The sequence below is a fragment of the Somniosus microcephalus genome, chromosome 3, assembly GCF_052327205.1.
Source record: "Somniosus microcephalus isolate GS21.2 chromosome 3, FLI_Smic_1.0, whole genome shotgun sequence".
Taxonomy (NCBI): Eukaryota; Metazoa; Chordata; class Chondrichthyes; order Squaliformes; family Somniosidae; genus Somniosus; species Somniosus microcephalus.
Genome location: NC_140989.1, coordinates 7,347,982 through 7,371,912, shown reverse-complemented (window position 1 = coordinate 7,371,912; position 23,931 = coordinate 7,347,982). Strand labels below are relative to the sequence as shown.

At 54.4% G+C, this 23,931-nt stretch overlaps 1 protein-coding gene across 1 annotated transcript in view; it reads left to right on the top strand.

Annotated features, from left to right (window-relative positions):
* The window catches only part of LOC147120819 (uncharacterized), a 393,799-nt gene extending 370,500 nt beyond the window's left edge, over positions 1–23,299 (top strand). The window contains exon 2 of the mRNA XM_085978978.1: positions 20,095–23,299. Coding sequence (XP_085835104.1) covers positions 20,095–20,618 — 524 coding nt within the window. The 3' untranslated portion in view covers positions 20,619–23,299. The remainder of the gene's footprint in view (positions 1–20,094) is intronic.
* Positions 23,300–23,931: the final 632 nt, after the last annotated feature.

The window sequence follows — 23,931 nt, the reverse complement described above, 5'->3', positions numbered from 1 at the left end:
ACTCTCCCCCTGTCCCATTCACTCCCCCCTGTCCCATTCACTCTCCCCCTGTCCCATTCACTCTCCCCCTGTCCCATTCACTCTCCCCCTGTCCCATTCACTCTCCCCCCTGTCCCATTCACTCTCCCCCCGTCCCATTCACTCTCCCCCCATCCCATTCACTCTCCCCCTGTCCCATTCACTCTCCCCCTGTCCCATTCACTCTCCCCCTGTCCCATTCACTCTCCCCCTGTCCCATTCACTCTCCCCTGTCCTATTCACTCTCTCCTGTCCCTTTCACACTCATCCTGTCCCTTTCACTCTCCCCCTGTCCCATTCACTCCCCATGTCCCATTCACTCTCCCCTTGTCCCATTCACTCTACTCCCGTCCCATTCACCCTCCCCCTGTCCCATTCACTCTCCCCCTGTCCCATTCACTCCCCCCTGTCCCATTCACTCCCCCCAGTCCCATTCACTCTCCCCCTGTCCCATTCACTCTCCCCCTGTCCCATTCACTCCCCCCTGTCCCATTCACTCTCCCCCTGTCCCATTTACCCTCCCCCTGTCCCATTCACTCTCCCCCTGTCCCATTCACTCTCCCCCTGTCCCATTCACTCCCCCCTGTCCCATTCACTCTCCCCCTGTCCCATTTACCCTCCCCCTGTCCCATTCACTCTCCCCTTGTCCCATTCACTCTCCCCTTGTCCCAATCACTCTCCCCCCATCCCATTCACTCTCCCCCTGTCCCATTCACTCTCCCCCCGTCCCATTCACTCTCCCCCTGTCCCATTCACTCTCCCCCTGTCCCATTCACTCTCCCCCTCTCCCATTCACTCCCCCCTGTCCCATTCACTCTCCCCCTGTCCCATTCACTCTCCCCCTGTCCCATTCACTCTCCCCTGTCCCAATTACTCTCGCCCTGTCCCACTCACTCTCCCCCTGTCCCACTCACTCTCCCCCTGTCCCATTCACTCTCCCCGTGTCCCATTCACTCCCCCTGTCCCATTCACTCTCCCCCTGTCCCATTCACTCTCCCCCTGTCCCATTCACTCTCCCCCTGTCCCATTCACTCTCCCCCTGTCCCATTCACTCTCCCCCATCCCATTCACTCCCCCCTGTCCCACTCACTCTCCCCCTGTCCCACTCACTCTCCCCCTGTCCCATTCACTCTCCCCCTGTCCCATTCACTCCCCCTGACCCATTCACTCTCCCCCTGTCCCATTCACTCTCCCTCTGTCCCACTCACACCCCCCCTGTCCCACTCACTCTCCCCCTGTCCCATTCACTCTCCCCCTGTCCCATTCACTCCCCCCTGTCCCATTCACTCCCCCCTGTCCCATTCACTCTCCCCCTGTCCCATTCACTCCCCCCTGTCCCATTCACTCTCCCCCTGTCCCATTTACTCTCCCCCTGTCCCATTCACTCTCCCCCTGTCCCATTAACTCTCCCCCCTGTCCCATTCACTCTCCCCCTGTCTCATTCACTCTCCCCCCTGTCTCATTAACTCTCCCCCTGTCCCATTCACTCTCCCCCTGTCCCATTCACTCTACTCCGGGCCCATTCACTCTCCCCTTGTCCCATTCACTCTACTCCTGTCCCATTCACTCTCCCCCTGTCCCATTCACTCTCTCCTGTCCCATTCACTCTCCCCCTGTCCCTTTCACTCTCCCCTGTCCCATTCACTCCCCATGTCCCATTCACTCTCCCCTTGTCCCATTCACTCTCCCCTTGTCCCATTCACACTCCCCCCATCCCATTCACTCCCCCCTGTCCCATTCACTCTCCCCCTGTCCCATTCACTCTCCCCCGTCCCATTCACTCCCCCCTGTCCTATTCACTCTCCCCCTGTCCCATTCACTCTCCCCCTGTCCCATTCACTCTCCCCCTGTCCCATTCACTCTCCCCCTGTCCCATTCACTCCCCCCTGTCCCATTCACTCTCCCCCTGTCCCATTCACTCTCCCCCTGTCCCATTCACTCTCCCCTGTCCCAATTAATCTCCCCCTCTCCCACTCACTCTCCCCCTGTCCCACTCACTCTCCCCCTGTCCCATTCACTCTCCCCCTGTCCCATTCACTCCCCCTGTCCCATTCACTCTCCCCCTGTCCCATTCACTCTCCCCCTGTCCCATTCACTCTCCCCCTGTCCCATTCACTCTCCCCCTGTCCCATTCACTCTCCCCCTGTCCCATTCACTCTCCCCCATCCCATTCACTCCCCCCTGTCCCACTCACTCTCCCCCTGTCCCACTCACTCTCCCCCTGTCCCATTCACTCTCCCCCTGTCCCATTCACTCCCCCTGACCCATTCACTCTCCCCCTGTCCCATTCACTCTCCCTCTGTCCCACTCACTCTCCCGCTGTCCCACTCACTCTCCCCCTGTCCCATTCACTCTCCCCCTGTCCCATTCACTCCCCCCTGTCCCATTTACTCCCCCCTGTCCCATTCACTCTCCCCCTGTCCCATTCACTCTCCCCCTGTCCCATTCACTCTCCCCCTGTCCCATTAACTCTCCCCCCTGTCCCATTCACTCTCCCCCTGTCTCATTCACTCTCCCCCCTGTCTCATTAACTCTCCCCCTGTCCCATTCACTCTCCCCCTGTCCCATTCACTCTACTCCGGGCCCATTCACTCTCCCCTTGTCCCATTTACTCTACTCCGGTCCCATTCACTCTCCCCCTGTCCCATTCACTCTCTCCTGTCCCATTCACTCTCCCCCTGTCCCTTTCACTCTCCCCCTGTCTCATTCACTCCCCATGTCCCATTCACTCTCCCCTTGTCCCATTCACTCTCCCCTTGTCCCATTCACTCTCCCCCCTGTCCCATTCACTCTCCCCCGTCCCATTCACTCCCCCCTGTCCTATTCACTCTCCCCCTGTCCCATTCACTCTCCCCCTGTCCCATTCACTCTCCCCCTGTCCCATTCACTCTCCCCCTGTCCCATTCACTCCCCCCTGTCCCATTCACTCTCCCCCTGTCCCATTCACTCTCCCCCTGTCCCATTCACTCTCCCCTGTCCCATTCACTCTCCCCCTGTCCCACTCACTCTCCCCCTGTCCCACTCACTCTCCCCCTGTCCCATTCACTCTCCCCCTGTCCCATTCACTCCCCCTGTCCCATTCACTCTCCCCCTGTCCCATTCACTCTCCCCCTGTCCCATTCACTCTCCCCCTGTCCCATTCACTCTCCCCCTGTCCCATTCACTCTCCCCCTGTCCCATTCACTCTCCCCATCCCATTCACTCCCCCCTGTCCCACTCACTCTCCCCCTGTCCCACTCACTCTCCCCCTGTCCCATTCACTCTCCCCCTGTCCCATTCACTCCCCCTGACCCATTCACTCTCCCCCTGTCCCATTCACTCTCCCTCTGTCCCACTCACTCTCCCCCTGTCCCACTCACTCTCCCCCTGTCCCATTCACTCTCCCCCTGTCCAATTCACTCTCCCCCGTCCCATTCACTCCCCCCTGTCCCACTCGCTCTCCCCCTGTCCCACTGACTCTCCCCCTGTCCCACTCACTCTCCCCCTGTCCCATTCACTCTCCCCCTGTCCCATTCACTCTCCCCCTGTCCCATTCACTCTCCCCCTGTCCCACTCACTCTCCCCCTGTCCCATTCACTCTCCCACTGTCCCATTCACTCCCCCCTGTCCCATTCACTCCCCCCTGTCCCATTCACTCTCCCCCTGTCCCATTTACTCTCCCCCTGTCCCATTCACTCTCCCCCTGTCCCATTAACTCTCCCCCCTGTCCCATTCACTCTCCCCCTGTCTCATTCACTCTCCCCCCTGTCTCATTAACTCTCCCCCTGTCCCATTCACTCTCCCCCTGTCCCATTCACTCTACTCCGGGCCCATTCACTCTCCCCTTGTCCCATTCACTCTACTCCTGTCCCATTCACTCTCCCCCTGTCCCATTCACTCTCTCCTGTCCCATTCACTCTCCCCCTGTCCCTTTCACTCTCCCCTGTCCCATTCACTCCCCATGTCCCATTCACTCTCCCCTTGTCCCATTCACTCTCCCCTTGTCCCATTCACACTCCCCCCATCCCATTCACTCCCCCCTGTCCCATTCACTCTCCCCCTGTCCCATTCACTCTCCCCCGTCCCATTCACTCCCCCCTGTCCTATTCACTCTCCCCCTGTCCCATTCACTCTCCCCCTGTCCCATTCACTCTCCCCCTGTCCCATTCACTCTCCCCCTGTCCCATTCACTCCCCCCTGTCCCATTCACTCTCCCCCTGTCCCATTCACTCTCCCCCTGTCCCATTCACTCTCCCCTGTCCCAATTAATCTCCCCCTCTCCCACTCACTCTCCCCCTGTCCCACTCACTCTCCCCCTGTCCCATTCACTCTCCCCCTGTCCCATTCACTCCCCCTGTCCCATTCACTCTCCCCCTGTCCCATTCACTCTCCCCCTGTCCCATTCACTCTCCCCCTGTCCCATTCACTCTCCCCCTGTCCCATTCACTCTCCCCCTGTCCCATTCACTCTCCCCCATCCCATTCACTCCCCCCTGTCCCACTCACTCTCCCCCTGTCCCACTCACTCTCCCCCTGTCCCATTCACTCTCCCCCTGTCCCATTCACTCCCCCTGACCCATTCACTCTCCCCCTGTCCCATTCACTCTCCCTCTGTCCCACTCACTCTCCCGCTGTCCCACTCACTCTCCCCCTGTCCCATTCACTCTCCCCCTGTCCCATTCACTCCCCCCTGTCCCATTTACTCCCCCCTGTCCCATTCACTCTCCCCCTGTCCCATTCACTCTCCCCCTGTCCCATTCACTCTCCCCCTGTCCCATTAACTCTCCCCCCTGTCCCATTCACTCTCCCCCTGTCTCATTCACTCTCCCCCCTGTCTCATTAACTCTCCCCCTGTCCCATTCACTCTCCCCCTGTCCCATTCACTCTACTCCGGGCCCATTCACTCTCCCCTTGTCCCATTTACTCTACTCCGGTCCCATTCACTCTCCCCCTGTCCCATTCACTCTCTCCTGTCCCATTCACTCTCCCCCTGTCCCTTTCACTCTCCCCCTGTCTCATTCACTCCCCATGTCCCATTCACTCTCCCCTTGTCCCATTCACTCTCCCCTTGTCCCATTCACTCTCCCCCCTGTCCCATTCACTCTCCCCCGTCCCATTCACTCCCCCCTGTCCTATTCACTCTCCCCCTGTCCCATTCACTCTCCCCCTGTCCCATTCACTCTCCCCCTGTCCCATTCACTCTCCCCCTGTCCCATTCACTCCCCCCTGTCCCATTCACTCTCCCCCTGTCCCATTCACTCTCCCCCTGTCCCATTCACTCTCCCCTGTCCCATTCACTCTCCCCCTGTCCCACTCACTCTCCCCCTGTCCCACTCACTCTCCCCCTGTCCCATTCACTCTCCCCCTGTCCCATTCACTCCCCCTGTCCCATTCACTCTCCCCCTGTCCCATTCACTCTCCCCCTGTCCCATTCACTCTCCCCCTGTCCCATTCACTCTCCCCCTGTCCCATTCACTCTCCCCCTGTCCCATTCACTCTCCCCATCCCATTCACTCCCCCCTGTCCCACTCACTCTCCCCCTGTCCCACTCACTCTCCCCCTGTCCCATTCACTCTCCCCCTGTCCCATTCACTCCCCCTGACCCATTCACTCTCCCCCTGTCCCATTCACTCTCCCTCTGTCCCACTCACTCTCCCCCTGTCCCACTCACTCTCCCCCTGTCCCATTCACTCTCCCCCTGTCCAATTCACTCTCCCCCGTCCCATTCACTCCCCCCTGTCCCACTCGCTCTCCCCCTGTCCCACTGACTCTCCCCCTGTCCCACTCACTCTCCCCCTGTCCCATTCACTCTCCCCCTGTCCCATTCACTCTCCCCCTGTCCCATTCACTCTCCCCCTGTCCCACTCACTCTCCCCCTGTCCCATTCACTCTCCCACTGTCCCATTCACTCCCCCCTGTCCCATTCACTCTCCCCCTGTCCCAATCACTCTCCCCCTGTCCCATTCACTCCCCCCGTCCCATTCACTCTCCCCCTGTCCCATTCACTCTCCCCCTGTCCCATTCACTCTCCCCCTGTCCCATTCACTCTCCCCCCTGTCCCATTCACTCTCCCCCCATCCCATTCACTCTCCCCCCATCCCATTCACTCTCCCCCTGTCCCATTCACTCTCCCCCTGTCCCATTCACTCTCCCCCTGTCCCATTCACTCTCCCCCTGTCCCATTCACTCTCCCCTGTCCCATTCACTCTCTCCTGTCCCTTTCACTCTCCCCCTGTCCCTTTCACTCTCCCCCTGTCCCATTCACTCCCCATGTCCCATTCACTCTCCCCTTGTCCCATTCACTCTACTCCCGTCCTATTCACTCTCCCCCTGTCCCATTCACTCTCCCCCTGTCCCATTCACTCCCCCCTGTCCCATTCACTCCCCCCTGTCCCATTCACTCTCCCCCTGTCCCATTCACTCTCCCCTTGTCCCATTCACTCTCCCCCCATCCCATTCACTCCCCCTTGTCCCATTCACTCTCCCCCTGTCCCATTTACTCTCCCCCTGTCCCATTCACTCTCCCCCTGTCCCATTAACTCTCCCCCCTGTCCCATTCACTCTCCCCCTGTCTCATTCACTCTCCCCCCTGTCTCATTAACCCTCCCCCTGTCCCATTCACTCTCCCCCTGTCCCATTCACTCTACTCCGGGCCCATTCACTCTCCCCTTGTCCCATTCACTCTACTCCAGTCCCATTCACTCTCCCCCTGTCCCATTCACTCTCTCCTGTCCCATTCACTCTCCCCCTGTCCCTTTCACTCTCCCCCTGTCCCATTCACTCCCCATGTCCCATTCACTCTCCCCTTGTCCCATTCACTCTCCCCTTGTCCCATTCACTCTCCCCCCATCCCATTCACTCCCCCCTGTCCCATTCACTCTCCCCCCTGTCCCATTCACTCTCCCCCATCCCATTCACTCCCCCCTGTCCTATTCACTCTCCCCCTGTCCCATTCACTCTCCCCCTGTCCCATTCACTCTCCCCCTGTCCCATTCACTCTCCCCCTGTCCCACTCACTCCCCCCTGTCCCATTCACTCTCCCCCTGTCCCATTCACTCTCCCCCTGTCCCATTCACTCTCCCCTGTCCCAATTACTCTCCCCCTGTCCCACTCACTCTCCCCCTGTCCCACTCACTCTCCCCCTGTCCCATTCACTCTCCCCCTGTCCCATTCACTCCCCCTGTCCCATTCACTCTCCCCCTGTCCCATTCACTCTCCCCCTGTCCCATTCACTCTCCCCCTGTCCCATTCACTCTCCCCCTGTCCCATTCACTCTCCCCCTGTCCCATTCACTCTCCCCCATCCCATTCACTCCCCCCTGTCCCACTCACTCTCCCCCTGTCCCACTCACTCTCCCCCTGTCCCATTCACTCTCCCCCTGTCCCATTCACTCCCCCTGACCCATTCACTCTCCCCCTGTCCCATTCACTCTCCCTCTGTCCCACTCACTCTCCCCCTGTCCCACTCACTCTCCCCCTGTCCCATTCACTCTCCCCCTGTCCCATTCACTCTCCCCGTCCCATTCACTCCCCCCTGTCCCACTCGCTCTCCCCCTTAACCACTCACTCTCCCCCTGTCCCACTCACTCTCCCCCTGTCCCATTCACTCTCCCCCTCTCCCATTCACTCTCCCCCTGTCCCATTCACTCTCCCCCTGTCCCATTCACTCTCCCCCTGTCCCACTCACTCTCCCCCTGTCCCATTCACTCTCCCCCTGTCCCATTCACTCCCGCTGACCCATTCACTCTCCCCCTGTCCCATTCACTCTCCCCCTGTCCCATTCACTCTCCCCCTGTCCCATTCACTCCCCCCTGTCCCATTCACTCTCCCCCTGTCCCAATCACTCTCCCCCTGTCCCATTCAATACCCCCTGTCCCATTCACTCTCCCCCTGTCCCATTCACTCTCCCCCTGTCCCATTCACTCTCCCCCCTGTCCCATTCACTCTCCCCCCGTCCCATTTACTCTCCCCCCATCCCATTCACTCTCCCCCTGTCCCATTCACTCTCCCCCTGTCCCATTCACTCTCCCCCTGTCCCATTCACTCTCCCCTGTCCCATTCCCTCTCTCCTGTCCCTTTCACTCTCCCCCTGTCCCTTTCACTCTCCCCCGTCCCATTCACTCCCCATGTCCCATTCACTCTCCCCTTGTCCCATTCACTCTACTCCCGTCCCATTCACTCTCCCCCTGTCCCATTCACTCTCCCCCTGTCCCATTCACTCCCCCCATCCCATTCACTCCCCCCTGTCCCATTCACTCCCCCCTGTCCCATTCACTCTCCCCCTGTCCCATTCACTCTCCCCCCGTCCCATTCACTCTCCCCCCGTCCCATTCACTCCCCCCTGTCCCATTCACTTCCCCCTGTCCCATTCACTCTCCCCCTGTCCCATTCACTCTCCCCCTGTCCCATTCACTCCCCCCGTCCCATTCACTCTCCCCCTGTCCCATTCACTCTCCCCTGTCCCATTCACTCTCCCCCTGTCCCACTCACTCTCCCCCTGTCCCATTCACTCAATTCACAATTCAATTCAAATCGCTTTATTGGCATGATAAGGTACATCTTATGTTGCCAAAGCATCAAAATACATTTATGGTTGAACACATAAACGCGGTTCTATTCATACAGTTTATAAATATACATTCGCCTTGTTTGTATATATTCTTGTCTTAGTTTACTGGTTGTCCCTCTGTTCATGGCAGGCTGTAACATAGTGTGCCGCCAGTTTTACACAGCTTCTCTCCTCCCCCAGTAGGAAAGGGAGTTTTTGGTTGTCATTCAGATTTCTGAATTCAGGGCATATTTGGGAGAATTTTTGGTAGAAATTCTCCCTGATGTCCTGATATTTTCCACAGGCTGTGAGGAAGTGCATCTCTGTCTCCACTACTCCCAGACTGCAGTGAGAGCATATCCTGTCTTCTCTTGGCAGCCTGGTTTGCCTGTGTCTGCCTTTTTCGATCGCTAGGCTATGTTCGCTAAGTCTGTGCCTTGTCAAGGTTCTTCTCAGTTTGTTATCCTTTACCATGGTCAGGTAATCAGCTATGTTGTATTGTCTGTTTAGGGCCAAGTAGCAATTGAGTTTGCTTTGGGTTTTTGTTGTTTCTGCCCAATATGTCAGATATTTTTCCTTTTGCTTAGCGACAATTGTTTTGTGTCGAATTCTTTGTGTTACCCTGTCACTGTCCTGGGACTGGTTATTGTTAGTGTTGTTAGTAGTTACTTCACTGAGTCCCAGGACTAGTTGACTGAGGGTATTTTTCTTTATGGTCAGCTCTTGGCATTTCAGGACGTCGTAGTGATAGCATTGGGGGTTGCTCATTTGTAGGTGATTCCAAAATTTGGTGGCTCTTTTTTGGATAGTGATTATTAATGGATATTGGCCTAGTTCCGCCCTGCATGCATTGTTTACTGTTTTCCTTTGAGTCCGGAGGATACTTTTACAGAATTCTGCATGTAGGATCTCAATTGGGTGTTTGTCCCATTTTGCAAATTCTTGTTGTGTTAGCGGTCCCCATACCTCACTGCCATAGAGTGCAATTGGTTCAATTACTGATTTGAAAATTTTGAGCCAAATGCTAATTGGGATTTCTATTTGGATTGATTTTTTAATGGCATAGAAAGCCCTTCTTGCTTTCTCTTTCAGTTCATTCACTCTCCCCCTGTTCCATTCACTCCCCCTGTCCCATTCACTCTCCCCCTGTCCCATTCACTCTCCCCCTGTCCAATTCACTCTCCCCCTGTCCCACTCACTCTCCCCCTGTCCCATTCACTCTCCCCCTGTCCCATTCACTCCCCCGTCCCATTTACTCTCCCCCTGTCCCATTCACTCTCCCCCTGTCCAATTCACTCTCCCCCTGTCCCACTCACTCTCCCCCTGTCCCATTCACTCTCCCCCTGTCCCATTCACTCCCCCTGTCCCATTCACTCTCCCCCTGTCCCATTCACTCTCCCCCATCCCATTCAATCTCCCCCGTCCCATTCACTCTCCCCCTGTCCCATTCACTCTCCCCCTGTCCCATTCACTCTCCCCCTGTCCCATTCACTCTCCCCCTGTCCCATTCACTCCCCCCTGTCCCATTCACTCTCCCCCTGTCTCATTCACTCTCCCCCTGTCCCATTCACTCTCCCCCTGTCCCATTCACTCTCCCCCTGTCCCATTCACTCCCCACTGTCCCATTCACTCTCCCCCTGTCCCATTCACTCCCCACTGTCCCATTCACTCTCCCCCTCTCCCATTCACTCTCCCCCTGTCCAATTCACTCTCCCCCTGTCCCATTCACTCTCCCCTGTCCCATTCACTCTCCCCTGTCCCATTCACGCTCCCCCTGTCCCATTCACTCTCCCCCTGTCCCATTCACTCTCCCCCTGTCCCATTCACTCTCCCCCCTGTCCCATTCACGCTCCCCCTGTCCCATTCACTCTCCCCCTGTCCCATTCACTCTCCCCCTGTCCCATTCACTCTCCCCTGTCCCATTCACTCTCCCCTGTCCCATTCACTCTCCCCCTGTCCCATTCACTCTCCCCCCTGTCCCATTCACGCTCCCCCTGTCCCATTCACGCTCCCCCTGTCCCATTCACTCTCCCCCTGTCCCATTCACTCTCCCCCTGTCCCATTCACTCCCCCCTGTCCCATTCACTCTCCCCCTGTCCCATTCACTCTCCCCCTGTCCCATTCACTCTCCCCCTGTCCCATTCACTCTCCCCCTGTCCCATTCACTCTCCGCCTGTCCCATTCACTCTCCCCCTGTCCCATTCACTCTCCCCTTTCCCATTCACTCTCACCCTGGAAATTAGAGTCGCATTTAACAAGGGTAATACAGTAATCATGGGGGACTTTAATCTACATACAGACAGGGCAAACCAACTTTGCAGTAATCGAGCGGTTGACAAATTCATGGAATGTATGAAAGTTAGTTTTCGAGATCACTATGTTGAAGAACCAACTCGGGAACAGGCTATTTTAGATCTAGTATTGTGCAATGAGAAAGGGTTAATTAATAACCTTGTAGTAAAGGGGCCTTTAGGGAAGAGTGACCATAATATGATAGAATTTTATACTGAGTTTGAAACTGACTTCGTTAAATCCAAATCTAGGGTCTTAAATCTAAACAAAACAAACTACGTATGTATGAGGGGCGAGTTGGCTAAGGTGGATTGGGAAACTACGTTAAAAGGTATGATAGTGGGCGAGCAATTGCTAGCATTTAAAGAATTAATACATAATTTACAACAAATATACATTCCTTTAAGGCACAAAAACCCCACAGGAAAAGTGGTCCAACCGTGGCTAACAAGAGAAGTTAAAGATAGTATTAGATCAAAGGAAGAGGCTTATAATGCTGCCAAAAAGAGTAGTGAGCCTGAGGATTGGGAGGATTTTAGAATTCAGCAAAGGAGGACCAAGAAATTGATAAAGAAAGGGAAAATAGGATACGTGAGTAAATTAGCGAGAGACATAAAAACAGACAGTAAATGTTTCTATAGGTATGTAAATAGGGAAAGATTAGCGAAAGTAAATGTGGGTCCCTTACAGGCTGAGACAGGAGAAATTATAATGGGGAATTAAGGAAATGGCAGAAAAATTAAACAAATACTTTGGGCTCGATTTTCAGTGTGCCGTGGAGTCGGGATTGGAGGCGTGCGGGGGGTTAAAATCCCCAAATCGGGGGTCCCAACCCCATCCCACCCCCAGCCCGCCTCCATGGCAGTTTCAAAGGAGGCGGGTACCCGCCCCACACTGGGACCCGCCTCCCCGAGGCGGGAAGGGATTAGTGCCAATTAACTGCCTGTTAACAGGTAGTCAACAGGCAGTTTTTAGCCTAATCCCTATTTTTAAGCTTGAACTGTGGGATTCCCGATGGCTCCAAATCACGCCAAGTTGGAGGAGTTGGGCCGTCGAGTTGAAGGGCTTGGAGGGGTCGAGATGTCAGTGTTCAGGTGAGTGATGGGTGCATGAGTGCAAAGGTAAGTGGGTTTGGTGTGTCTAAAGTGATTAAATAAGCTTTACATACCTTTTCTTACCTTTTCAGCCTTCCTTCCTTTGGGTCCCGGGAGTCCCTCAACTCACCGGCACAGAAAGCAGAATGGCTGCGATCTGTCAAAAGTGACAGCCTGCAGCTTTCTGTGCAGGAGAGATTTCTAACTGAGTCTGTGGAGAAGGACTCAGGTTAGAAGTAAGACTGTCAGTGTTTGACAGCTTCAAACAGCTGTGAAACATTGATATTTCATCTGTCAAAACGTCTTGACAGATGAAATTTCAGTCTGTGACATCACCTGTTGCAGGGTGGCCCTTAATTGGCCTGCTGAGCCCGTGTGGATTGGCCACAACTCGATGGAGGCGGGACTACTACCCCGAAAGTTGTAGTTCCGCCTCCAACCTGACTCCTGAATGAAAATCCTGCCCTTTGTGTCTTAAAACCTTCTCGGAAATAATGGACAACCAAGGGTCTAGCGAGAATGAGGAACTGAAAGATAGTAGTATTAGTAAGAAAGTAGTACTGAAGAAATTAATGGGACTGAAAGCCGATAAATCCCCTGGACCTGATGGCCTACATCCTAGGGTTTTGAAAGAGTGGCTATAGAGATAGTAGACGCATTGTGTAAAGTCTGTGGGTTGTTTAGTTAATTAATACACAGACTACCAGAGTAACTTAAAACAGGACTTTACTATTCGAAGGTCAGGGCGAATCTGCCCAATAAATCCTGACACAGCACTTATATACCGGTGTGGTCACCGTTGGTATTACAGTATACAGAAGCCAACAAAGTAGTGCAACACCTAAAGTAGTTCTCTTAAAGGTGGACGGTTACATACAATAGTTCTCTTAAAGGTAGACGGGTACATACACTACAATCCTCCCTTTTTAGCTTACAACATACTGATTCCCCATTAAACATACATTATAACATATATACAACTTTATGCAAGACAGTTCACAGATTCAGTCTCTCTGGAGGTTTCCGGACTCTGTCCGGATAATGCCTCGGTGGTGTTGTAACTTCCGGCGGGGTAGTAGGTGCTTCTGGCAAGGTCGATTCGGCTTGAAGGACAGTGTCAGGTTCATCTGATTCCAGTATTACCAGATCGGAGGTAGGTGTTCTGGATATCTCTGTCTCAACATTAACCGTGTAAGGTGGTGGAGTAGGTTGGCCATTTGTGGCTGACCCTATGATCTGGTCAACATGGCGCCTTATTATACTGTCCCCAATGTCCACCGTATACATCAACGGCCCTAGCCTTTTTCCAATAGTTCCAGGCTGCCATTTCTCGATACGGTAGTCCCGGGCCAAAACTTGTTGACCTATCTGAAAAGATCTAGTTGGCCTTTCATTCATGCCCTGGAATTGCCAGTTCTCTACGTCCCTTCTGACGTTTGGCTTAAGCAAATCCAGCCGGCATCTTAGTCATCTATTAAAAAACATCATGGCGGGAGTTTGATTTGTGACCGCATGTGTTGCATTCCTGTACGCCAACAAGAAGCTATCCACCTTATGTTGTAAGTTAATGGCTTCATTACCCATGGCCTTTATGGCCTTCTTGAAGGTCTGGACAAACCTTTCAGCCAATCCATTGGAGGCGGGATGGTATGGGGCTGACGTGTAGTGCTTAACCCCATTGCTCTTTAAGAATTTCTTGAATTCTTCGGACACAAATTGCGGTCCATTATCAGAACAGATCTGTTCCGGCAGCCCATTCCTAGCAAACATGGTCCTTAACACTGTGATGGTTTTTTCCGTGGTGGTGGTGGACATCTTTATTTCCTCCGGCCACTTGGAGTGTGCATCCACCGCTATTAGAAACATTGAGTCCATAAATGGACCAGCAAAGTCGATGTGTACCCTTTGCCAAGGAGATGAGGGCCACTCCCATGGATGCAGAGGAGCCTGTGGTGGCGCGTTTTGGACCTTCTGGCATCCTAGACAGCTCTTAGTCATTTCTTCGATGTCCCCATCAATGCCTGGCCACCACACGAACGCTCTTGCTAGGTTCTTCATTTTCACTCCACCCAGTTGTCCCTCGTGCAGCTCCTTTAACACCTTCTTTTGAAGTTTGGGTGGAATCACCACTCTAGATCCACACATCAGGGTTCCTCGACACACTGACAGCTGTTCTTTTCTCTGCGAAAATGCTGGCAGCATTGGTTCACCCTGTGCTGGCCATCCCTCCACCGTTAAATCATAGACTCGTGAGAGAGTCGGGTCATTTCTTGTTTCGTTTTCGATCATCGAATTTGTTACTGGTAGACATTCCACTATGGATGAGTGGAACATCTCTACCGGGTCCACTGTAGTCGCTTCTTCTACTATCGGCAATGGCAAGCGCGATAACCCATCAGCATTTCCATGCTGTTTGGACCTTTTGTATTCGATGTCATATTGGTGTGCCCCTAGTAACACGGACCACCTCTGTAACCTTTGCGCTGTCATGGTGGAAACGGCCTTGTTAGGGTTGAATATGGACACCAACGGCTGGTGGTCTGTCAGTAATGTGAACTTCTTGCCCTGCAGGTAATGATTGAATTTCTTTATGCCCCACACAAGGCTGAGGGCCTCCCTATCTATTTGAGCATAATTTCGCTCCGCGGAGGTCAATGATCGGGACGCGAATGCCACTGGCCTTTCCGAGCCATTTGGTAACTTGTGTGAAAGTACTGCTCCAATTCCATAAGGGGAAGCATCACAAGCTAGACGAAGAGGTAACGTTGGGTTGAAATGAGCCAACACTTCTTCAGAGGTAATCAACGCCTTGCTTCTGCGAAAGGCCTTTTTACATTCCTCACTCCACTTCCATGGTACTTCTTTCCGCAACAGAGCATTCAGCGGATGCAGCACCGTGGATAGATTCGGCAGAAACTTGTGATAATAATTAATCAACCCCAAGAATGATCTTAACTGTGATACGTTTTCCGGAGCAGGGGCCTTCACGACAGCTTCTATCTTGTCAGGTGACTTGTGCAACCCCTCTCGGTCAATGACATGACCGCAGTACGAGATCCGTTTTTGGAAGAACTCACATTTCTTGCGATTAACTCGAAGGCCATATTCCTTCAACCTAGTGAGCACCAGTTTCAAATTTGTGAGGTGTTCTTCCTCGTCTTCTCCCGTAATCAGGATATCGTCTAAGTAACACTGCGTGCTTGGAATTCCTTGTAATACCTGCTCCATGGCCCTCTGCCAAATTGCTGGAGCCGAAGCTACCCCAAAAACCAGTCTATTATAACGATACAAGCCTCTGTGTGTGTTGATGGTGAGGTACTGACGCGACTCTTCCTCGACTTCCATTTGTAAGTATGCCTGTGCCAGGTCTATCTTGGTGAAGTGTTTCCCTCCAGCCAACGAAGCAAAGATATCTTCAATCCGCGGAAGCGGGTATTGTACCGTGTGAAGCACCGGATTCACTGTGATCTTGAAGTCTCCGCAGATGCGGACCTTCCCCGGTCCCCCTGGCTTGTTACTTGGTGAAGACTTCATGATGGGAACAATGGGCGTGGCCCACTCACTCCAGTCCACTTTTGACAGTACCCCTGATCGTTCAAGTTCTTCCAGTTCTGCCTCCACAGCAGGTCGTATCGCGTAAGGTACCGATCTGGCTTTGAAAAATTTTGGGCTTGCATGTTCTGCAATCTTAACCTTTGCTTTAATTCCTCGCAGTGTTCCCAGTCCTTGCTGGAATACCTCTTTAGCTTCGTCCAATATTCTGGACAACCGTTCAGGTTTGACATCTTCCTTTCCGGAATCTACCGTCATGGTGTTTAGTGAATGCCAGTCTATCTTTATTTTCCTGATCCACTCCCGTCCCAGAAGTGGTGGACCTCCCTCAGGCAACACATACAGGTCCATCCTTTGGTGATCTTTGTCCTTGTATCTCACCTTGACTTCTATCTTTCCGATGGGGTATACTTTGTGCCCCGTGTATGTCTGCAATACTAGTTCCGTATCCCGTAGGGGAATATGCTTGAATAACTTTTTATAATCATGCTTATTCATGACCGTCAACGCCGATCCGGTGTCCACTTCCATTTTCACTTGGACTTTTGCAATCTGTAGTGTGATCCAGATAGCTTGTCGGTCAGCTTCATTACTCACATTGTGAATTCTCAGACTATCCAGTTCCTTGCAGTTGGAGTGTGAGTCCGAATTCTGTTCTTCCGGACTCTTCCTAGTCACCTCATGTACCTTTCTGTACCTCTTTTGTGGTGACTCATTATTGTTGGTCTTCTTTCCTGACCGGCATACCTTAGCTATGTGACCGAGCTTGCCACATTCCCTACATTCCTGGTTTTTAAACCAGCATTGGTTCTGGTCGTGTGTTGTCTTCCCACAACGATAGCATTTCGTTGTACCCGAAGTAATTTGCTGCACACTGAGTGCCGCTGCCTTTAGCTGCATTTCCGCCGTTCCTTTCGCTGCGGCTTCGTTCGATGCAGCAATAAGGACAGCCTTATCAAGTGTAAGATCGTTCTCTTCGAGCAGTCATTTTTGTGTTTCTTCCTTCGACATTCCGCACACTAATTTGTCTCTGAGTGCCTCTTCCAGATTTTCCCTAAACTGACAGTGTTTCGCTAGCCTACGCAGTTCAATCAGGTACTCCGCGTTGCTTTCCTCTTTCCGTTGCGTTCTCGCGTAAAATTTGGATCGTTCCACTAACATCAGTGGTGCGGGGTTAAAATGATCCTTCAGGACAGCAACAATATCATCGAAAGTCTGATCCGCCGGTTTAGCTGGTGCTAGTAGATGCTTCAAGAGCCCGTATGTCTTTGCGCCCATCGAGTTTAGCAAGGTTATAGCTTTGTCATCTTCTTCTATTTTATTTGCCTCACCATAGATCTCAATGCGTTCCACATACGTGGCCCAGTCTTCTACCTCGGAATTAAAATCGTTGATGTTACCACGCTTAGGCATCTTCCTCTCTTCCTGATAACACCACGGATTATTTCTTTAAATTTTCTTTTTTTTTCCTTCAAGATGGCGGTTCCCGCAAAAATGGCGGTTTCCCGCGCTTATCTTCTCTCCCCGCCCACTTCAATGGCGGTTCCCCGCTTCTGTCTTCTTCTCCGCCTAATGGCGGCTTCCCGCGTTTCTTCGCTTGGCGGGAGGGGTACACTTTCCCCACGGGCGACGGCCGCTGGCTTTCAGGTTCACAGCCTGCGCGTCGGCTTCAGTGCTTTCCCTTTTCTCGGCAGGGCAACCGGCGCTGGGTACACCCCGTTGACGGCGAACAGTTTCAGCCGCTGGGCTGGCTCTCGCTCAGTTCCCCTTGCTTGGGCTCTGTCTCTCTCCCGCTCGCTTGGCTCTACCGGCGCTGGGTACACCCCGTTGACGGCGAACAGTTTCAGCCGCTGGGCTGGCTCTCGCTCAGTTCCCCTTGCTTGGGCTCTGTCTCTCTCCCGCTCTCTCGGCTCTACCGGCGCTGGGTACACCCCGTTGACGGAGAACAGTTTCAGCCGCTGGGCTGGCTCTCGCTCAGTTCCCCTTGCTCGGGCTCTGTCTCTCTCCCGCTCGCTCGGCTCTACCGGCGCTGGGTACACCCCGTTGACGGCGAACAGTTTCAGCCGCTGGACTGGCTCTCGCTCAGTCTCCCTTGGTCGGCTCTGCCTCTCCCGCTCGCTCGGCTCCCAATCGCGCCTCCCAGCCCTCTCGCAGTCCGGTGCTTCCCTCCCCGGCTGCGGCTGAGTTTTTATATCTTCCCGCGCCTACGCTCCCGGTCGCAGCGCTTCGTGGCTTCGGCCGCTGCCCGGCCTTTTTCGCCGGTCGCGGTCTAGCTGTCTCACGACGCCGTTGCGTCCCCAGCCTGTCTGTACCGCGGCTTCCTTGCTCCACGCTGCCCCAGTCTCAGCGCCTCTGGGCCCGACTTCTGTCCGGCTCCTTTCCCCCTCGACCGTGGTCGAGTGCACCGCCCTTATCCTCCGGTTATTCTTTTTACTTTTCCCTTACTCACAGTCACCGTGGCCGGCTTGCTTCTCGTGCTGATCGGCTCACTCCTCACCGTGGCAGAAGGGACAGTCAGTGCCTGTTGCTGATGGAAGTCTTTGTCTCTGAATTCTTCCTCCTTTCCAGCTCTGCAGACTCGAGTTTTCTCCCAGCAGAATGACGAGGGCGGTTGCCTCTTCTCGACACTCGTTAACTGCTTCGGAAGTATTGTTGCCGCAGGGTATGATCGGACTCGTCGCCACTGTAAAGTCTGTGGGTTGTTTAGTTAATTAATACACAGACTACCAGAGTAACTTAAAACAGGACTTTACTATTCGAAGGTCAGGGCGAATCTGCCCAATAAATCCTGACACAGCACTTATATACCGGTGTGGTCACCGTCGGTATTACAGTATACAGAAGCCAACAAAGTAGTGCAACACCTAAAGTAGTTCTCTTAAAGGTGGACGGTTACATACAATAGTTCTCTGAAAGGTAGACGGGTACATACACTACACATTGGTTGCCATTTTCCAAAATTCCATAGATTCTAGAATGGTTCCCGTGGATTGGAAGGTAGCAAATGTAACCCCACTATTTAAGAACATAAGAACATAAGAAATGAGAGCAGGAGTCGGCCATTTGGCCCCTCGATCCTGCTCCGCCATTCAATAAAATCATGGCTGATCTGATCTTGGCCTCAACTGCACTTCCCTGCCCGCTCCCCATAACCCTCGACTCCCTTATTGTTCAAAAATCTGTCAATCTCCACCTTAAATATATTCAATGACCCAGCCTCCACAGCTCTCTGGGGAAGAGAATTCCACAGATTCAAGACCCTCTGAGAGAAGAAATTCCTCCTCATCTCCGTTTGAAATGGGCGACTCCTTACTCTGAAACTATGCCCCCTAGTTCTAGATTCCCCCATAAGGGGAAACATCGTCTGGGATGGCAGGACTGTCGTATGAGGAGAGATTGGGTCGACTAGGCCTGTATTCACCAGAGTTTAGAAGAATGAGGGGGGATCTCATTGAAACTTATAAAATTCTGACCGGGATAGACAGACTGACTGCAGGGAGGAATGGGGGGTCTAGAACTAGGGGTCACAGTTTCAGGATACGGACTGAGATGAGGAGGAATTTCTTCACTCAGAGGGTGGTGAACCTGTGGAATTCTCTACCACAGAAGGCTGTGGAGGTCAAGTCACTGAATATATTTAAGAAGGAGACAGATAGATTTCTAGACACAAAACGCATCAAGGGGTACGGGGAGAGAGCAGGAATATGGTATTGAGATAAAGGGACAGCCACGATCATCTTGAATGGTGGAACAGGCTCGAAGGGCCGAATGGCCTACTCCTGCTCCTATTTTTCTATGTTTTCTATGCCTCAGCATCTACCCTGTCGAGCCCCCTCAGCATCTTATGTGTTTCAATAAGATCACCTCTCATTCTTCTAAACGCCAATGAATATAGGCCCAGCCTGCTCAACCTTTCATAGATACATAGAAGATAGGAGCAGGAGTCGGCCATTCGGCCCCTCGAGCCTGCTCCGCCATTTAATGAGATCATGGTTGATCATCCAAACTCAGTACCCTGTCCCTGCCTTCTCCCCATATCCCTTGATCCCTTTAGCCTTACCCCTTATCCTTAGACTGTGACCCCTGGTTCTGGACTCCCCTGCCATCGGGAACATCCTTCCTGCATCTAGTCTGTCTAGTCCTGTTAGAATTTTATAAGTTTCAATGAGATCCCCTCTCATTCTTCAAAACTCTAGCAAATATAAGCCTTATCGACCCAATCTCTCCTCATACGTCATTCCTGCCATCCCAGGTATCAGTCTGGTGAATCTTCGCTGCACTCCCTCTATGGCAAGAACATCCTTCCTCAGGTAAGGCGACCAAAACTGCACACAATACTCAAGGTGTGGTCTCACCAAGGTCAAGCTCATAAGACAACCCCTTCATCTCAGGAATCAACCTCGTGAACGTTCTCTGAACTGCCTCCTATGCAAGTGTATCCGTCCTTAAATAAGGAGACCAAAACTGTACGCAGTACTCCAGGTGTGGTCTCACCAATACCCTGTACAGTTGTAGCAGGACTTCCCTGCTTTTACACTCCATGTCCCTTGCAATAAAAGCAAACTTTCCATTTGCCTTCCTGATTACTTGCTGTCCCATTCACTCTCCTCTAGGAATCCCGATGGTGATTGGTACTTTGAAAGAAATACAGCGTGCTGTGGATCTATCCCAGGCCACTAACGACAGATGTGGAAAATTGAGTGTGAGAATCGACACTGAAGAAGAAAATCTGGAGCAGTGCTACAAGAAGATAACGGAACTGAAGGAAAAGAGGGCTGAAGGCGAGAGCTTGAGAGAGAAGGAAAGGAAGGAGGTAATGATGAAGAAAGATATCGATGAGCTGTTTGAGGTAAAGAGAATGGTGGAGGACAATCTGAATCACCTGACTGAGCTGCAGAGCGAGCTGGAGGTGTTGCACATGCAGTGCACGGAGGAGACCTTCTATGGGATCGATGCGATCAAAGGCCGTCTGCAGGAACTCTTCACCTTCATCCAACTGCAGAGCTTTGATAAGGAGCTGCTGTGTGACTCGCGAGTCCACAGTGAGCTCAGTGAGCTGGATGGGAAAGTCCCAATGTTTAACAGCTTTATCACAACTAGTGACAACTGCAGAATTGGGAGTGGAGAGGGCAAATAAATCAGGGAAAGGGTCAGTATCTGGGTATTTCCTGATTCCCCCCTCCCCCTCCCCCTCCCCTGGGTATTTCCTGACCCCCTCCCCCTCCCCCGGATATATCCTGATCCCCTCCCCCTCCCCCAGGTACTTCCTCATCCCCCTCCCCCGGGTATTTCCTGATCCCCCTCCCCTGGGTATTTCCTCATCCCCCTCCCCCGGGTATTTCCTGATCCCCATCCCCCTCCCCCGGGTATTTCCTGATCCCCCTCCCCCGGGTATTTCCTGATCCCCCACCCCCGGGTATTTCCTGATCCACCCCCCGGGTATTTCCTGATCCCCCTCCCCCGGGTATTTCCTGATCCCCTCCCCCGGGTATTTCCTGATGCCCCCCCCCCCGGGTATCTCCTGATCCACCCCCCCGGGTATCTCCTGATCCCCCCCCCGGGTATTTCCTGATCCCACTCCCCCGGGTATTTCCTGATCCCCCGCCCACCGGGTATTTCCTGATCCCCCTCCCCCGGGTATTTCCTCATCCCCTCCCCCGGGTATTTCCTGATCCCTGCCCCCGGGTATTTCCTGAACCCCCCCCCCCGGGGTATTTCCTGATCCCGTCCCCCAGGTATTTCCTGATCCCCCTCCCCCGGGTATTTCCTGATCCCCCTCCCCCGGGTATTTCCCGATCCCCTCCCCCGGGTATTTCCTGATCCCCCTCCCCCGGGTATTTCCTGATCCCCTCCCCCGGGTATTTCCTGATCCCCCTCCCCCGGGTATTTCCTGATCCCCTCCCCCCGGGCATTTCCTGATCCCCTCCCCTGGGTATATCCTGAAAACCCCCCCCATGCTATTTCCTGATGCCCCCCCCCCCCCGGGTATTTCCTGATTCCCCTCCCCCGGATATTTCCTCATCCCCCTCCCCCCAGCTATTTCCTGATCCCACCCGCCCCCCGGGTATTTCCTGATCCCCCTCCCCCGGGTATTTCCTGATCCCCCTCCCCCGGGTATTTCCTGATCCCCTTACCGGGTATTTCCTGATCCCCCTCCCCCGGGTATTTCCTGATCCCCTCCCCCCGGGCATTTCCTGATCCCCTTCCCTGGGTATATCCTGAAAACCCCCCCCCCATGCTATTTCCTGATGCCCCCCCCCCCGGGTATTTCCTGATTCCCCTCCCCCGGATATTTCCTCATCCCCCTCCCCCCAGCTATTTCCTGATCCCACCCGCCCCCCGGGTATTTCCTGATCCCCCTCCCCCGGGTATTTCCAGATACCCCTCCCCCGGGTATTTCCTGATCCCCTCCCCCCCTCCGGGTATTTCCTGATCCCCCCCCCCGGATATTTCCTGATCCCCCTCCCCCGGGTATTTCCTGATCCCCTCCCCCCCCTCCGGGTATTTCCTGATCCCCCCCCCGGATATTTCCTGATCCCCCTCCCCCGGGTATTTCCTGATCCCCCTCCCCCGGGTATTTCCTGATCCCCCTCCCCCGGGTATTTCCTGATCCCCCTCCCCCGGGTATTTCCTGATCCCCTTCCCCCGGGTGTTTCCTGATCCCCCCCGCCCCCGGATATTTCCTGATCCCCTCCCCCGGGTATATCCTGATCCCCGCCCCCCAGGTATTTCCTGATCCCCCCCCCCGGGAATTTCCAGATCCCCCTCCCCGGGTATTTCCTGATCCCCTCCCCCCACCCCCGGGTATTTCCTGATCCCACTCCCCCGGGTATTTCCCGACCCCCTTCCCCGGGTATTTCCACATCCCCCTCCCCCGGGTATTTCCTGATCCCCTCCCCCGGGTATTTCCTGATCCCCCCCCCCCGGGTATTTCCTGATCCCCCCCCGGGAATTTCCAGATCCCCCTCCCCCAGGTATTTCCTGATCCCCCTCCCCCGGGTATTTCCAGATCCCCCTCCCCCAGCTATTTCCTGATCCCCTCCCCCAGCCCGGGTATTTCCTGATCCCCCTCCCCCAGCTATTTCCTGATCCCCTCCCCCAGCCCGGGTATTTCCTGATCCCCCTCCCCCGGGTATTTCCTGACCCCCCCTCCCCCGGGTATTACCATATCCCCCACCCCCCGGGTATTTCCTGATCCCCCACCCCCCGGGTGTTTCCTGATCCCCCCCCGCCAGGTAATTCCTGATCCCCCCTCCCCCGGGTATTTCCTGATCCCCCTCCCCTGGGTATTTCCTGATTCCCTCCCCCGGGTATTTCCTGATCCCCTCCCCCAGTTATTTCCTGATCCCCCCCCGGGTATTTCCTGATCCCCTCCCCCGGGTATTTCCTGATCCCCTCCCCCGGTTATTTCCTGATCCCACCCCCCCCGGGTATTTCCTAATCCCCTCCCCCGGGTATTTCCTGATCCCCCTCCCCCGGGTATTTCCTGATCCCCTCCCCCGGGTATTTCCTGATCCCCTCCCCCGGGTATTTCCTGATCCCCCTCCCCCGGGTATTTCCTGATCCCCTCCCCCAGGTATTTCCTGATCCCCCCCCCCCGGGTATTTCCTGATCCCCCCCCCCGGGTATTTGCTGATCCACCCCCCTCCCCCGGGTATTTCCTGATCCCCTCCCCCAGGTATTTCCTGATCCCCCTCCCCCGGGTATTTCCTGATCCCCCCCCCCCGGGTATTTGCTGATCCCCCCCCCTCCCCCGGGTATTTCCTGATCCCCTCCCCCAGGTATTTCCTGATCCCCCTCCCCCGGGTATTTCCTGATCCCCCCCCCCCCCGGGTATTTCCTGATCCCCTCCCCCGGGTATTTCCTGATCCCCTCCCCCAGTTATTTCCTGATCCCCCCCCCCCCCCGGGTATTTCCTGATCCCCTCCCCCGGGTATTTCCTGATCCCCTCCCCCGGTTATTTCCTGATCCCACCCCCCCCGGGTATTTCCTAATCCCCTCCCCCGGGTATTTCCTGATCCCCCTCCCCCGGGTATTTCCTGATCCCCTCCCCCGGGTATTTCCTGATCCCCTCCCCCGGGTATTTCCTGATCCCCCTCCCCCGGGTATTTCCTGATCCCCTCCCCCAGGTATTTCCTGATCCCCCCCCCCCGGGTATTTCCTGATCCCCCCCCCCCGGGTATTTGCTGATCCACCCCCCTCCCCCGGGTATTTCCTGATCCCCTCCCCCAGGTATTTCCTGATCCCCCTCCCCCGGGTATTTCCTGATCCCCCCCCCCGGGTATTTGCTGATCCACCCCCCTCCCCCGGGTATTTCCTGATCCCCTCCCCCAGATATTTCCTGATCCCCCTGTAATACAGTCCATGGTAAACTTGACTGAATCTAAAAGTGAGCCAATTTACCGACAAGCTTTGAGGCAAGAGCCTGCTTGGCTAAAAGATGATCTGCT